Below are 16,910 nucleotides of genomic sequence, written 5' to 3' on the forward strand. Positions count from 1 at the left end.
TGTTGAGCATCTTTTCATGTGTCTTTTGGCCATCTGGATGTCTTCTTTGGAGAAATGTTCATGTCTTCTGCCCATTTTTTAATTGGATTGATGCTTAATTGTATTGGTGTTGAGTTATATATGTTTTTATATATTTTAGGTACTAATCCTTTATCAGGTCATTTGCAAATATCTTCTTCCATTTAGTAGATGTTTTTTAGTGTGGTTGGTTTCCTTTGCTGTGCAGAAGCTTTTTATTTTGATGTAGTCTCAATATTTTATTTTTGCTTTTGTTTCTCTTGCCTTGGGAGACATCTACAAAGATGTTCATGTGGCCAGTGTCAGAGAAGTTACTGCCTATGCTCTTCTTGGATTTTTATAGTTTCAGGACTTACATTTAGGTCCTTAATCCATTTTGAGTTTATTTTTGTGTGTGGTATAAGAAAGTGGTCCAGTTTCTTTCTTTTGCATGTAGTTGTTCAATTTTCCCAATACCATTTGTTGAAGAGACTTTTTCCCATTGCATATTTGTGCCTCGTTTATCAAAGATTAGTTGACCATGTAATTATGAGTTTATTTCTGGGCTTTCTGTTGTGTTCCAGTGATCCATGTGTCTGTTTTTGTGCCAGTGCCATACTGTTTTGATTACTACAGCTTTTTTTTTTTAAGTCTTATTTATTTATTTATTTATTTATTTATTTATTTATTTATTTATTTATTTAGAGGGGAGTGAGTGTGAGTTGGGGAGGGACAGAGAGAGGGAGAGAGTGAATCCCAAACAGGCTCTGCACTGACAGTGCATAGTGCAACATGGGGCTTGAACACATGAACCGTGAGATCATGACCTGAGCCAAGATCAAGAGTCAGACACTTAACCGACTGAGTCACCCAGGCTGCAGCCACCCTGATTACTGCAGCTTTATAATAAAACTTGAACTCTGGAATTGTGATACCTCCAATTTTGTTCCTCTTTATTCAAGCTTGCTTTGGCTATTCAGGTTCTGTTGTTCCATATAAATTTTAGGATTATTTGTTCTAGTTCTATGAAAAATGCTGTGGGTATTTTGAAAGGGATTGCATTAAATCTGTAGATTGATTTGGATAGTATAGACATTTTAACAGTATTTGTTCTTTCAATCCATGAGCATGGATTGTCTTTTCGTTTGTTTGTGTTGTCTTCACTTTCTTTCATCAGTGTTTTACAGTTTTTAGAATACAGGTCTTTTATCTCTCTGGGTAAGTTTATTCCTAGGTTTTTATTTTTTTGCGACAGATGTAAATGGATTTTTTTTCTTATTTGTCTTTCTGCTATTTCATTATTGGTGTATAGAAATGCAGTGGATTTATATCCTGCAACTGTACTGAATTCATTCATCAGTTCTAGTAGTTTTTGGTGGAGTCTTTCAGGTTTTCTATGTATAGTATCATGTCATCTGCAAATAGTGAAAGTTTTATTCTTCCTTGCCTATTTGGATGCCCTTTATTCCTTTTTGTTGTACGAGTGCTGAGGTTAGGACTTCCACTGCTGTGTTGAATAAAGGTGGTGAGAGTGGACATCCTTGTCTTGTTCCTGACCTTAGGAAAAAAACTCATACACTGAGTGTGATGTTGCTGTTGGTTTTCATATAAGGACTTTATTATGTTCAGGTATGTTCCTCTAAACTTACTTTGTTTGAGGGTTTTTATCGTGACTGGATGTTGTAGTTTGTCAGATGCTTTTTCTGCATCTATTGAAATGATCACATGGTTTTTATACCTTTTGTTGATGTGATGTATCACATTGATTGATTTGCAAATATGAACATAAATGATTTAAGAAAATTTTTCTGTAACATTTATTTATTATTGAGAGACAGAGAGACACAGAGCATGAGCAGGGGAGGGGCCGAGAGATGGAGAGACACAGAGGCTGAAGCAGGCTCAAGACTCTGAGCTGTCAGCACAGAGCCTGACGCGGAGCTCGAACTCACAAACTGCGAGATCATGACCTGAGCTGAAGTCAGACACTCAACCGACTGAGCCACTCAGGCGCCCCCAAAATGATTTTTTTAAATGTTGCTTGAATAAACAAATTAATCAAATCTTGGACTTGGTAGCGTTGTAACCTAATAACTGACCACATGGAGAAAATAGGTGAGGAATCAAACAAAAATAAGTAAAACAATAGTGTAAGATGTAAGAGTGTTTATAAAGTTTACTTAAGACTCTTTAAGAAATGAGCATATTTAAGGGGTGCCTGGGTGGCTCAGTAGGTTAAGCATTGGACTTCGGCTCAGGTCATGATGTCATGGTTTGTGAGTTCTGGCCCCACATGGGGCTGTGTGCTGATGGTGTGTAGCCTGCTTGGAATTCTCTGTCTTCCTCTCTCTCTCTCTGCGCCCCCACACTCTCTTTCTCTCTCTAAAATAAATATACTTAAAAAAAAAGAGAGCATATTATATATGAGTAGATGTTACTAATTAGGAGTTAGTCTTTTGTGTTCATTAAAATAACCTTAGATGTTTATAAATACTAACCTAAGAAAACATGATTTGTAGTAAGCTTATGGCAGATAACTTTTGAATGTAGAAAATTGTATTTTTAAAATATCACTGTTCAGAATGACCTTCAAGTTAGTAATCTGTGCAATTTTAAGGCCAATTTTGGTATAAGGATTAGAAAATTAAAATAAAAAACTTTGCTATTTCCCAGCAAAAGCATTCCATCTTATAATTTCACAGTAAGAAATTTTAATTTATTATTATTGTATTTTTTAGAGACAGAGAAGGAGGGGCAGAGTGTGAGGGATAGAGAGAATCTTAAAAGCAGGCTCCATGCCTGCCGCAGAGGCCAACACAGGGCTCAATTTCATGACTGTGAGATTATAACCTGAGCCGAAATCAAGGGTCAGATGCCTAACCAACGGAGCCACTCATATGCCTCTATTTTATTATTTTTAATAATGATATTTTATTATTTTTAATTATTGATGATAGTAGTCCATGAAGAAAAATCAGCTGATTGTGTGTTTTTACAAAGATTTTGCTCAAGAATCAATTAGGCATCACTGCCCCTCATGTTATCTCCAATTGAAATATCTCAATGGTACTACTAGATGGAAAACACTTAAGTATTCCCAGAAGTAGCCGTAAATTAAAACACACATAACCACAGTTTGCAATGAGGAAAGAGAAAGAAATATGGTGAAATGTATGTATTCTTTTGTGTTCATAGCAAGTGTTATTTGTTAACCAGCAGCTGGTTCAAATATACCATTTAGGTTCTAGTTTTTGTGTATAGAAAATGTGACTTTGCATTGTATTCTTACCGTGAAATTATGTGATGATCAAAAGTTTTGAATACTTATGAGAATTCTTTGAAGTTTTCTTTTTAACCTTTTTGGTAAGTGGAAAACAAGAACATGGATTTCTTTTTATTCAAAAACTAGAATTGGAACTTTTATTTAACACATGGTTACTATGATGTATTAGAATATTGTAGTGCTAATTATATTTTTCTTTCTTTTTTTCTTTAGGAATATGGTATTGGCTGAAAGATGTGTATTGCTTAGTGCTGAAATCTTAAAAAGCCAAAGCAAATATTCAGAGGCCGCAGCTCTCCTAATACGGTTGACCAGTGAGGTACTGAAAATGTATTTACTTTAATAACACTTTATAAATTTTAAAAAGTGTGTCTTTTTCTTGAAAGGGTGTGCAAAACATAAAAGTAGAGGGGAATTTCCTTTTGGGAATTTACACTATGCTACTTCAGCTATTGTTGAATTAATTTTAAATGTGATATTTCATAAATATTTTGAGAATTTATTTTATTTCTAAGTTTTAAGTCTATGCTATTATTAACACAAACATATATTGTACATCTTCTGTGAATTAGATTCTGACTTATGTGTAACTATTTATTTATTTAGATTATTTTTCTTTAAAAATTTTTTACTTTGAGTATAGTTGACATACAATGTTACATTAATTTCAGATATACAACACAGGATTCAACTTCTCTATACATTATACTGTGCTCACCACAAGTGTAGTTACCATCTGTCACATACAGCACTATTACAGTATCATTGACTATTCCCTATGATATGACTTATTCCGTAACTGGAAGCCTGTATCGCCCATTCCTTTTCATCCATTTTTGCCCATTTCCCCAACCCTTTCCCTCTGGCAACCATCAATTTGTTCTCTGTATTTATAGCTCTGATTCTGCTTTTTATTTATTCATTTGTTTTAAGTTTCTACATATGAATGAAGTTATATGGTATTTGATTTTCTCAGTCTGACTTGTTTCACTTCACATAATATCCTCTAGGTCCATCTATATGTTGTTGCAGATGGCAAGAGTTCATTCTTTTTTATGGCTGTGTAATATTCCCTTTTGTATAAGTATCCATTTGTCTACTAGTGGACGCTTGGGTTGCTTCCGTACCTTAGCTGTTGTAAAGCTGCAATAAACAAGGGGTGCATATATCCTTTCAAATTAGTGTTTTGTATTCTTTGGGAAAATAAATACCAGTAGTGTGATTAGTGGATCATAGGGTAGTTCCATTTTTAACTTCTGAGGAACTCCATATATTTTCCGTAGTGGCTGTACCAGTTTGCATTCTCAACAGTGCACAAGGTTTCCCTTTTTTCCACATCCTCACCAACACTTGTTGTTTCTTGTGTTATTGAGTTTAGCCATTCTGACAGGTGATGTCTCATTGTAATTGTGATTTGCATTTCCTTAATGATGAGTGATGTTGAGTATCATTTCAAGTGTCTGTTGACCATCTGTATGTCTTCTTTGGATAAATGTCTGTTCAGGTCCTCTACACCACTTTCAATGGGATTGTTTATTTTTTGATGTTGAGTTTAGTTTAAGTTCTTTATATATTGGCCATTATCCTCTTATTGGGTATATTATTTGCAGATATCTTCTCCCATTCAGTAGCTTGCCTTTTTGTTGACAGTTTTTCACTGTGCAAAACTTTTTATTTTGATAACAGTCCCAATAGTTTATTTTTGCTTTTGTTTCCCTTGCCCTATACAAAAAAAGAGACATATCTAGAAAAACATTGTCATGGTCGATGACAGAAATTACTGCATTCTCTTCTAGGATTTTTATGGTTTCAGATCTCACATTTAGGTCTTTAATCTATTTTGAGTTTATTTTGAGTGGTGTAAAGAAAGTGGTCCAGTTTCATTCTTTTTGCATGTAGCTGTCCAGTTTTCCCAGCAGCATTTATTTAAGAGACTTTTCCCCATTGTATTTTTGCCTCCTTTATCATAGATTAAATAGATAGATCATTGATCATATAAGGATGGCTTTTATTTTGGAGATGTCTATTCTATTCCATTGGTCTGTATATCTCATTTTTGTGCCAGTACCGTGCTGTTTGATTTTTAAAGCTTTGTAGTGTATCTTGAAATCTGGGATTGTGAGACCTCCAGCTTTGTTCTTTTTTCTCAAGATTGCTTTAGCTATTCAGGGTCTTCTGTGGTTCCACAAATTTTAGTATTGTTTGTTCTATTTCTCTGAAAAATGCTATTGGTGTTTTGATGGGAATTGCATTGAATCTGTAGATTGCTTTGGGAAGTATGGTAATTTTAACAACAGTAATTCTTCCAGTATATGAGCATGGATTAACTTTCCATTCGTTGTGTCATCTTCAGTTTCTTTCATCAGTATTTTACAGTTTTCAGAGTACAGGTCTTTCACCTCTTTGGTTAAGTTTATTCCTAGGTATTTTATGCTTTTGGTGCAGTTGTAAATGGAATTGTTTTCTTATGTATAACAATATTTAAAGCAACATCATGTGCATCATTCTCATATACAGTTGATACTAAAATGAGTAATCACGAGGACTTTTTAATCTTGTTTTCACTAGTATGAACTTTTAAAACCAATAATCTTAAGCATTGAAATAATCTATTTATGAATATTTCAAAAGACAGAAAAGTAATCCATTTATAGTTGCTGGTGAAGGTTTACAACAGATATTATTAAGTTGCATTGACCCTGGCTGTAAAGTACAATGGTAGTGATTTTGTGAGTATGGTTAAAGATAGGCTTTTTTTTAGATGAATGCTTAAGAGCAAAAGAACAAATCAAGCGCCTCCTTGTTTGCCTTTTAAATGTTAATATACCCTATGGTTTTAATCCTTGGACTGCTGTACTTTTTACACATTTTGGGTGTGGTCAGTCTTAGTGATGATTTTTACTCTTAAATCTGTCTTCAACACTGATCTCCTTGAGGTTTATAGATTTGTAATGCCAGCTGCCTTTTAGACTTACCTACTTGGATGTTTCTAAAGCACCTTAAGTTAACATATCTAAACACAGAAACTTTTTACCTTGTGATCATGATTTAAAATTATGGTATAACCATCTAGCTCCTTGTTTGCTCAGCACAAAAACTGACAGGTGTACTCTCCTATCCTATCCTATCACTAATCCAGTTGGGTGCTTTTGTTTTTGTTGTTTTCTTTCCATATCTCCAAATAATTTACTCCCTCCACTTTAAGTCCTTCCTACTGCTGTCTTGGTTCATGTCCTTAATGTCCTTCTGGACTGTGGCCCTTTTCCTCTTTGTTCCTTGTCTACAAGTCCTTATAGAGTCTTGTCCTAAAGATAGTTATCTGCAGTGCCCCAGGTTATCCTGTGTCTCTATCCTCCCCTCTCTATAATGCTGGAAGACCTGATTGTCATGTAATACGGGAAATCATATTTAAGTTCCTGAGGGTAGGGAACTGTGTTGTCTTCTACATTTTTGTCTTTCGTGCCTAGCACTGGCCTTGGCACATGGTATATAATTTACCTGTATTTGTTGAGCTGAACCATTAATTATTCTAAAAGGTTAACTAATTAGGTTAAGGGATGATATTAACAATGTTGAGTAATTGATATTGCATTGACAACTGATCAGTATGAATAGTTGCTAGACATAAATTTTTGGTAGAGCTGAACATGTAGACACTTGAGGGCGATGATGTTCCGTATTATAATAAATAATCTTAATGTGGGTTTGAATATATGCTGTTTTTCAGTCTAGGAATTGTCAGTGAATATAAAGGGAATTTATGCTTTAGGAGCTTGAATAAAAATTATCTAGCAAAATTCTTCTGGCTTTATTTTTTGGACTGCAAATTTATGGGCAAGTGGATCTTACTATTGTTATGCCCTGGGATTCTCAGGATGACAGAGCAAACCCAGCTAGTGATACAGTATGCCACGTTTACCACCACACAGGACAGCGTGTCTGCATTTGGTGCTTAAGATATGATGCTTTTCTTCTACTTATGTCTTTGTTTCTGTGCTGAACATTTATTCTGGTCTTAATAGCCCTTTGTCTGTTACTGCATTAAACACAGTAAATCAGTTTTTTTTTTTGTTTTTTTTTGTTTTTTTACTATCTGGGATAGTAATAGTTTTTACAAGGTTCTTCACCTTGGCAGGAACTGTTCCTGTGGCAAACTCATCAGCTCATAGCACCTTTCCTGCTAACTTCATAGTACCCAAAGAAAAAATCTGAAAGCCATCCTTGAGATTTGATTCCTTAAGTTTGTGCCACCAGTACTGTATCATTCTGTAGTATCAGATATTTTTTCTTAGTTCTTATGGAGCGTATGTAATAGACTTGTTCATATCATAGGTGTGAAACTACCACTAAAATAAAATTTTATTCAATTCATTCAAAGCCTCTGCTTTTAGATAAAACTGTCACTTGTGAAATCCTTTCATTTTCTTCCATCGAACTGATGCAGTTGTGATTCTCTTGCGGGGCTATTTTTTTGGTTCAGGGGAATGTTTTTTCTCCTTTAGGTGTCACTGTAAGCGTAGGGACTACTAAAGAACAAAGTTGCACGTGAGCCATGAGTGTAGGGCATTCAGCACAGCAAATTGATTCTTTTTCAGACAACTGCCATACTGGATTCAAGAGTCAAAATTTTGCTTCAATAAATTAATAATATTGCCATGGACTTCCAGGTCTCTTCTAAATGGTCAGCCTTTGAGTTATTTTGACTGTGTGAGGGTTACTGTCCTGGTCTCAATTGGTTATACATTAGAATCATTGTACATACCATCAAAGATTCTAAGGCGTGTTCCTATCTTAATCAAAAGGTCCAGGATTGCTGCCTTCCAAGTTTTGAGTTTAATGAGCCTCATAGGCAATAAAAAAAATATATATGTATTATGCTGTATGTTTGTATGTGCCAGCGGTGTGTTCGCTTCGCACATACTAGGTATAGACTTAATTTATAGCACTTAAAAAACCTGTGAAATAGCTATTGAGAAGCCTAAATAAAATTCTGAAATAGAAGAAGTAATTAGAGGGAATTGCTCTTCCAGATATTAAAAGGTTACAAAGCTACAGAATTGAAACTTTTACAGTGATAAAAGAGACAGAGTAATGGAATAGAATGAGAATTTAAATACAACATATGATTAGGTATCATTAAAACTAGTGGGGAAGTTAGGTTATTCACCAAATAGTATTGTGACAATCTAACTGTTTGAGGTGGATTCCTGTCGTACTTGTTACATGATAATATAATATAGCTTGAGTAAGTTATAATATAGAAAACAACCTAACAGAATATGTAGCAAACATTTTTTTAATCTAGGAATGATATCATCCTTTCTAGTTTGATGCAGTACTTTGAAGCTATAAGGCCAAAAGATAGTATGCTTGACTACTAAATAAACTCTTTCATGTTAAAAACTGGGAAAGACTAATGCAAAATGTATGACAAATACCTAATATTGATTAATGCGTACAAAGGGCTTTTAGAAACCATATATCACAAAAACCCATTCACAAAAAGAGTATAAAGGGTATTCACAGAAAAAATACCAAAGCATCCTTAAACGTATGAAAAGATTACCAGCCTTATAGTAAATGTCTGTTGAGCAAAGTGTTTTTTTTGTTTTTTTTTTTTTTTTTTTAATTAAAGAGGTAAAAAAGATTTAAGGATTTTTGGCTGAGTGCGAATAGAAAACATACACTCATCTCTGTGAGAGATGACTATATGTTGGTATTACTTTTTTTTTCTGTTGGCTAGAAATGAACTATATACATAGCTTTCATTAACTAACCGGTTCTACTTGTAGAAATGTGTCTAATAAAAATGTATAATTACTCAAAAATGGTTTTGTAAAGATGTTTATCAAAGTATTTTTTTGTAGTAACAAAATTCTGAAGCAATATTAAATCAGTTGGACACTGTATTAATAAAATTATGGTGTATTTATATAACAGGATACAATGTAGCTTTAAAAGAAATGAGATGTAGGTGTCTTGAAAGATGTCCGTGATATTATTGTAAGTCAAAAAATGAGATAAAGAATATTCTGTATAATACCATTTATGTATAAAAAAGTATGTGTATTTTTAGAAAACTATGTATTACATAAAAACAAATATGGAGCGAGAGAAATGACAAACACCAACACCAAGCTGGTAACTGTAGGTACCTCTGGAAAGTCAGATGAGGCATGGGGTAGGAAAGAAAGATGTTCACTTTTTTTTTTTTCTGAACATTTATTCTTTTAGAAAAAAGTATTTTTAAATTTTTTTTTTCAACGTTTTTATTTTATTTTTGGGACAGAGACAGACAGAGCATGAACAGGGGAGGGGCAGAGAGAGAGGGAGACACAGAATCGGAAACAGGCTCCAGGCTCCGAGCCATCAGCCCAGAGCCTGACGCGGGGCTCGAACTCATGGACCGTGAGATCGTGACCTGGCTGAAGTCGGACGCTTAACTGACTGCGCCACCCAGGCGCCCCAGAAAAAAGTATTTTTAAAGAAAACATTTTCCTAAAAAATAAAAAAAGTATACTCCCTAGCTGCCTTAAGTAATTCTGATATAAACCCTTGCATAAGAACTGCTTGTTAATTGTACGTTTCTGATTTTCCCACTTACTAGCTTTGGGATCTTACTTAGAAAAAACACCTGATCAGATACTTAGTTTTTGTCACAAGGGGATTGAAATAATATCTGCCATTTACTGGATGCTTTCTAGATTTTTTCCTCAGATCTGTTTCCACTCTAATTTTGTGATTGCTGCAGAGATAGTTATAATCACTGATTACACTGATTATGAGCACTATTTGATGTAACTATAATTTGTTGACATTATTGCATTTAAAGTAAATGTTTTCTGTTTTCAACTTTCCCTGGGGAAAATAATGGCAGCAGAACACATGGAAGGGCATGGTAAGTTCAGCTTGAGAACAGCTGAAAACCTAGAGAAAGTTTTGGTGAAAATGTTGTTGATGCTTGATCAGCAACCTTCACTACTTTCTCAGTTATTTAAAGTGATGATGGCTCTTTCATTTGAAAGGTTGTCCTTATGGGTGAGGATGTAAATGCGGTATGTGGTTTTTGTAGACACTGTTGTAAGAGTCTGTTGAAGTGGAAACTAATTTGAGTTGTACCATTTACTAATAATACTAATAGTAGGTGAAATCTTCTAAGGGAAAAGCCTTCTAAATTTTTTAATGAAAAGCAGTCATTTTGACATTCTTGAATTAAGCAAAAATTGAGAATTGCTTTTAAATCCAGTAAAGTTAATAGAGGATAAAGTAGTAGATTGGATTATTTCATAATCTACACACATTCTCTTTTTATCTTTCCTTTTTTCTTGGATGGAAATAGGCTATTGGATGTCACAGATCAGTTTCCAGAAGAAATTAGATAATTGTGAATCTATTGTTTTCTGCATTCTCTTTTCTGGTTTATCTTTATTCAGTATACCTGTATTAAATTCTCAGTTTATATACTTTTTTCTTTGCCATTTGAAAAAGGATTACATTTCTTTTGTATATTTTTGAGACAGAGAGAGAGCATGAGCAGGGGAGGGGCAGAGGGGGAGGGAGACACAGAATCCAAAGCAGGCTCCAGGCTCTGAGCTGTCAGCACAGAGCCTGACATGGGGCTCGAACTCACGGAGTGTGAGATCATGACCTGAGCTGAAGTCGGACGCTTAACTGACTGAGCCACCCAGGCGCCCCGAAAAGGGATTACATTTCTTCAGAGATTTATTACAGGGTACATATCATAACCACACAATTTGGCTTTATGAAAAACAAAAGAAAATATTTCATGGTAGAGAATGTTTTGAAGGATTTTAAGAAAAGTTCATGCTTATTGGAAGAAAGAATTATCAAGATTAGATTGCCCCTTGATCTCTTCCCTCAGATACTCTTAAGTTAAAGTGAATATGCTTATATTGTTTTTAGAAAGTAAATATTTTTTTACCAGTTATCTTTTTACTTTTAATTTTGTGAAACTAACCTTATTTTCTCTTAAACATTCAATAGGATTCTGATCTTCGAAGTGCACTTCTTTTGGAACAGGCGGCACATTGCTTTATAAACATGAAGAGCCCCATGGTTAGAAAATACGCATTTCATATGATACTGGCAGGACATCGGTTTAGTAAAGCAGGGCAAGTGAGTGCATTTTATTTAACAAATAAATTATTTTAATTTTTGTTACAGTTTGTTATGTATTTTATAAATGTATGTCATTTGTCAATTTTTTATGATTTAAAATTAATCCTAAAAATGGAAGTAAATTTTGTTATATTGGTAAGGGCATGAGATTTGGATTTAGGTAAATGTGGGCTTCAGTCTTGATCTTCTACTCACAACATGACCTGGGTTACTTCTCTGAGCCTCAGTTTTGTAGCTTAAACCAAGTATAGTATTGAAAGTTCCAATATACTGAATGTATTCAACCAGTTTTAATTATCCTTCACAGTGGTTGGACTGTCCCTACTTCAGCTCTAGTCTTCTGTTACCTCTCAAAGTGCCTTATAATGGTATTTACTAAATATTTAATGAGTAGAAATCATCTCTCTCTCGTACCTGGAAGCAGTTGGGTTGGAGAGATCTTTAATTTAGATCGATTAATTTAGAGCAGTTTCTCCAGCCCCAGTTGCCTCTTTAAGCATTAGTTGGAGGGACTTTGCTGGAGGCAGAGTGGTAGCAGTAGTAAATGGTGGATAGAAATGTGGATTGAAGAATCCTCCCTGTGTTCCTATCTGTCTCTGTCTCTGTCTCTCTCTTTCAAAATAAAAAACTTAAAAGCGTTCTGTTCAAAAATTTACAAAATGTATAAAGTATGTGGTTCCCTTTGCTTGGGAGGAAAATTATATACCTCATTGCGAATGGTCCATTGTCTCTTATTAAAAACAAGTCATTCTTTTTCTACATCTTTGTCCACTTTTGTGAATGGTTTCATTTGTGAACATGATGATGTCATTGGAACTGGAAATAGCCACGCATATTTCATCTTCTGAAATTGTAGGGCATGTTGCTTCTAGGAAATGCATAGCAAATTAAAAATGGCTACATTTGTGGTAGGTTGACATACATTTACTATTTGGCTCAGTAATCTAACTGTAGTTATATCATGGAGTTAATGATTCCAGGGTACCCGGTTTTGTATTTTGCGAACATTCTAAATAGACCCTGAACCTCTTTCTCAGACAGTATGTAGCAGCTGAAAGCATGACTAGAAATGCTTTTCTGTTGGAAAAGCAAATGCATATCCTATTGAAGTTGGTCAAGAACAGTATCTTCCTTGGGAGGTAGGACGTAGAACACAAACAGTTGTGACTGAGGCCAAATTGTTTCTGAGAAACACCAACTTTTCATGACATTTCCATTAAAATGTGTGTTGTTGGCAAGGATGAGAGGACAGTAGAGGAGATATGTGTGTATAGTAATGCCATTTCTCAGTCCTCCCTGAGAATTTGTGCTGGATTGCTTATCTTGTCCCTAGAAATTTTTCCTTTTTACTTTTTTTTTATTTTTTAAGAGAGAGAGAGAACCTATGCATGAGAGCGCAAGCTGGGGAGAGGTAGAAAGGGAGGGAGAAGAATCTCAAGCAGGCTCCATGCCCATTGCAGAGCCTGACATGGGGCTTGATCTCACAACTGCAAGAACATGAACTGAGCTGAAATCAAGAGTTGTATACTCAACTGACTGAGCCACCCAGGCGCCCCTAGAAATTTTTTATAGGTTTTTTTTTTCCCCATTAGATTTCCATTATGATTATCAACTAGTGAAAGGCATTTAAAAAAAAGGAACTGGTGGGGCGCCTGGGTGGCACAGTTGGTTAAGCGTCCGACTTCAGCCAGGTCATGATCTCGCGGTCCGTGAGTTCGAGCCCCGCGTCAGGCTCTGGGCTGATGGCTCAGAGCCTGGAGCCTGTTTCCGATTCTGTGTCTCCCTCTCTCTCTGCCCCTCCCCCGTTCATTCTCTGTCTGTCTCTGTCCCAAAAAAATAAATAAACGTTGAAAAAGAAAAAAAAAAATTAAAAAAAAATAAAAAAAAGGAACTGGCATTACCAAAGATTATAATTAGTAAATTTTTTTTTATGATAATTAGTAAAAAAAAAATTTTAAGGAAGTGCTGGGGAGAGGGTGCCTGGGTGGCTCAATCAGTTGTGTCCGACTCTTGATTTCATCTCAGGTCATGATCTCACGGGTTTGTGAGTTCGAGCCTTGGCTTCAGGCTTCACGCTGACAGTGTGGAACCTGCTTGAGATTCTCTCTCTCCAGTTCTCTCTCTGCCCCTCCTGCTCTCACTCTCAGAATAATAAATAAACTTAAAAAAAAAATTGCTGGGGAGGATATATGTATATGTGTCCAAGTATACCCCTAGACAGTCTTTCAATTCTTACTTTAAAAAGCAGACTTTAAATCCTTTTTACCTTTCAAGTCTCGTTGGGTGTTTTTCCAAGAAATCCTAAAAATGTACTTGAACTCAGCATTTTGACATATTCAATTTTTTCTCTATATCTCTTAGTTTTTAAGACTTGTTTGTATTCCTTTTTACTAAATGCAGTATGGAGATTAGGGGTGTTTTCAAGAAACATCACTTTAAAATTATTTTGAAATAGTCTCAAACTTATAAAAATGTCACAAGTACAGTTCAGAAACTTTACCTGAGTGTTTGATAGTTGTCTCCCTGGTATCTCATTACCTCCACATACTTTAGGACATTATTTCCTGTTTCCTAGAAACAAGACTTTTTCTACTATATAACCATAATACAACCATCAAATCAAGAACTTAGTACTAATACAGTACCACCCATCCTTAGACCCCATGTGGGTTTTGACAGTTGTCCCATAAAAATGGTCCTTTATAGCATAAGGATCCTGTTCAGAAAGATACTTTGACTTTATCACCTTGATACTTTTGAAGATTACAGTCCAGTTATTTTTGTGGAGTATCCCTCAATTTAGGTTTGTTTGGTGTTTCCTCGTGATGAGATTCAAATTGGGTATCTCTGTAGGAATATCACAAAAGAGATACTGAGTTCTTAAATTCTATGGTATTAAGTGGCAGATGATTTTGATTTGTTTTAATTATTTATTTACAAGGAAACATTTCTTTTAAAAAACGAGCAGTCTTGGATATACATACTAAAAGTTTGTAATCCACCCTGTAGAGGAGAGGAGGTATAAGAGTATACTCTGAAGCAGAAGGTTGAGTGGGGAGAAGCCTCTTCCTTGGTACCAAATCCAGGTTTTAAGCTAAAGGTTGTCTGAGTTCAGAGTGTGACAGTGATAGGTAATTAATGCCAAATAATTGCTCACGGGTGTGGCAGGATGCAGCAGTGGGCAAAAAAAAAAGAATATATCATACTCTTACTCCCAAGTGAAACAGTAGTTAAAAAATGTGTATACACATATAAATACATACATACACACATATGGGGTATTCATTCAGCCCAATGCAGTGGTATAGAGATGATCATAACAAAATTAGTAAGATAGTTCTTAGTTATAAAATAACAACCGGGGCGCCTGGGTGGCTCAGTCAGTTGAGTGGCCGACTTCAGCTCAGGTGATGATTTCACAGCTTGTGAGTTCAAGCCCCGCTTCGGGCTGTGTGCTGACAGCTGGAGCCTGCTTTGGATTCTGTGTCTCCCTCTCTCTCTGCCCCTAACCCACTCTCATTCTGTCTCTGTCTCTCTCAAAAATAAATAAACATTAAAAAAAAACATTAAAATAACAACCAAGCCTCTGATTCATGACTCCATATACTGCCGTTCTGAGAACTCCCAGATGGTTTTTTATAAAGTCATTATTATTTCTGACTTCTTAGACTTCCTGCCCTTGGACAAAGCAATTAACTTGCCTGCTTCAGGATCTCTTGGTTTTTAGTAATAATTGCAATGGGGTTTTCATAAATGTTAGTTTCATTTTGCTCATCATCCCAGTCTCTGTTAGAGGAAGTACCAATTAACAGTTACGTGATTGTGTGTGTGTATTTGTTTTTTCTAGTCCAAGAGAAATTCAGATTGTAATACTTTGTTTATTTTTTTACAGAAAAAGCATGCTTTACGCTGTTATTGTCAAGCCATGCAGGTCTACAAAGGAAAAGGCTGGTCTCTGGCAGAGGATCACATTAACTTCACTATTGGGCGCCAGTCCTATACCCTTAGGCAACTGGACAATGCTGTGTCTGCTTTCAGGCATATTTTAATCAATGAAAGTAAACAATCTGCTGCTCAACAAGGGGCCTTCCTCAGAGAGTATCTTTATGTTTACAAGGTGAATACTTATTTTCAGGACTAGATATTAAAATTATATTTAAGTTATTACTTTCAGCCAAAAGCATATTCAGTGGTGTCTAGTAGGAGTTTAATAAAATGGCTTTCTTAGAATTTATGTACTTATCTGCCATAATAAAGTGTGGCAGGCTATGCTCTTGAGTCATAGATCTGAGTTGCATTGCTCTTCTACAGTTCTTTACAAGAGGATTTTAATATTTCATTAAGCATTTGATTTATATTGGAATTAAAAACATTCTGGACTATTTCTTCATTATTTCTTTTTTTTGAATCATACAAATTTTTTTATATTGGGTCCTCATACCATCCCTTGGTGAGAAAATACTTCACTGAGACAAGAGGGTAGAAAATACAAAACATTGTTTTACGGAAAAAGTGGAAAGTTGTGAATTTTTTTCTGAAGACCTATGGATAATGAATATTTTATCTGTCCTGCAGAAAAATACCTCTTTCTAAGAAACTTTATTAATTTGAGATCGATCATATGGGTTAGAATTTTGGCAGATAGGATGCTGTAATGAGTCACAGGAAGTAAAGCGCACCAAAATTTGGAAGTTTTAACTTGCAAAGAGAGCTAATAGCTAGCTGAGTAACTTTAGGAAGATTCTCTTGGGCCAGAATAAATGAGACCTAAAATTTTATGACTGATGTATCAGTAAAACTATTAATTGTTTATCTTAATATTCTTGCTTAACATGTTTTTAATACCTTGCATATTAAAAAATGAGGAGGCAAATATGAAGGAAATGGAATTTTCTCAAAAAAACTTTTTTCTTTTGTATTTCTCCTAGAACGTAAGTCAGCTGTCACCAGATGGCCCTTTACCGCAGCTACCTTTACCGTATATTAACAGTTCAGCCACACGGGTTTTCTTTGGCCATGACAGACGACCAGCAGATGGTTTGTAAAATTTTATTTTGCCTTTTTACCTAGTGACTATTTTTTTAAGTGCTTTTTTCTTTATTTAAGAAATGATGTTGTAATTGTTAAAGAATGTTTGAAGATAAGTAACTCTACCATGTCACCATCCTGCCACCTTGAAGATAACCACTACTTCAGTGGTTTTTCTTCCGGCTCTAAAAGCTAAAAATAACAAAATAGCTATAATTATAATGGGTTTTCTCACATAATAGGAAAAATGCCCATGTTATTACATACCTCTTAAAAAAAATTTTTTTTTAATGTTTATTTATTTTCGAGAGAGCAAGGGAGCACAAGCAGTAGAGGGGCAGAAAGAGAAAGACACAGAATCCGAAGGAGGCTCCAGGCTCAGAGCTCTGAGTACAGAGCCTGACGTGGGTCTCGAATCCACAAACCATGAGATCATGAGATCGTGACCTGAGCCAAAATCAGA

At 35.2% G+C, this 16,910-nt stretch overlaps 1 protein-coding gene across 1 annotated transcript in view; it reads left to right on the top strand.

Annotated features, from left to right (window-relative positions):
• The window catches only part of TRAPPC8 (trafficking protein particle complex 8), an 82,405-nt gene that overhangs the window by 29,822 nt on the left and 35,673 nt on the right, over positions 1–16,910 (top strand). The window contains 4 exon segments of the mRNA XM_030336538.1: positions 3,494–3,599; positions 11,285–11,416; positions 15,312–15,536; positions 16,348–16,456. Coding sequence (XP_030192398.1) covers positions 3,494–3,599; positions 11,285–11,416; positions 15,312–15,536; positions 16,348–16,456 — 572 coding nt within the window.

Source organism: Lynx canadensis, chromosome D3 (assembly GCF_007474595.2).
Source record: "Lynx canadensis isolate LIC74 chromosome D3, mLynCan4.pri.v2, whole genome shotgun sequence".
NCBI lineage: Eukaryota > Metazoa > Chordata > Mammalia > Carnivora > Felidae > Lynx > Lynx canadensis.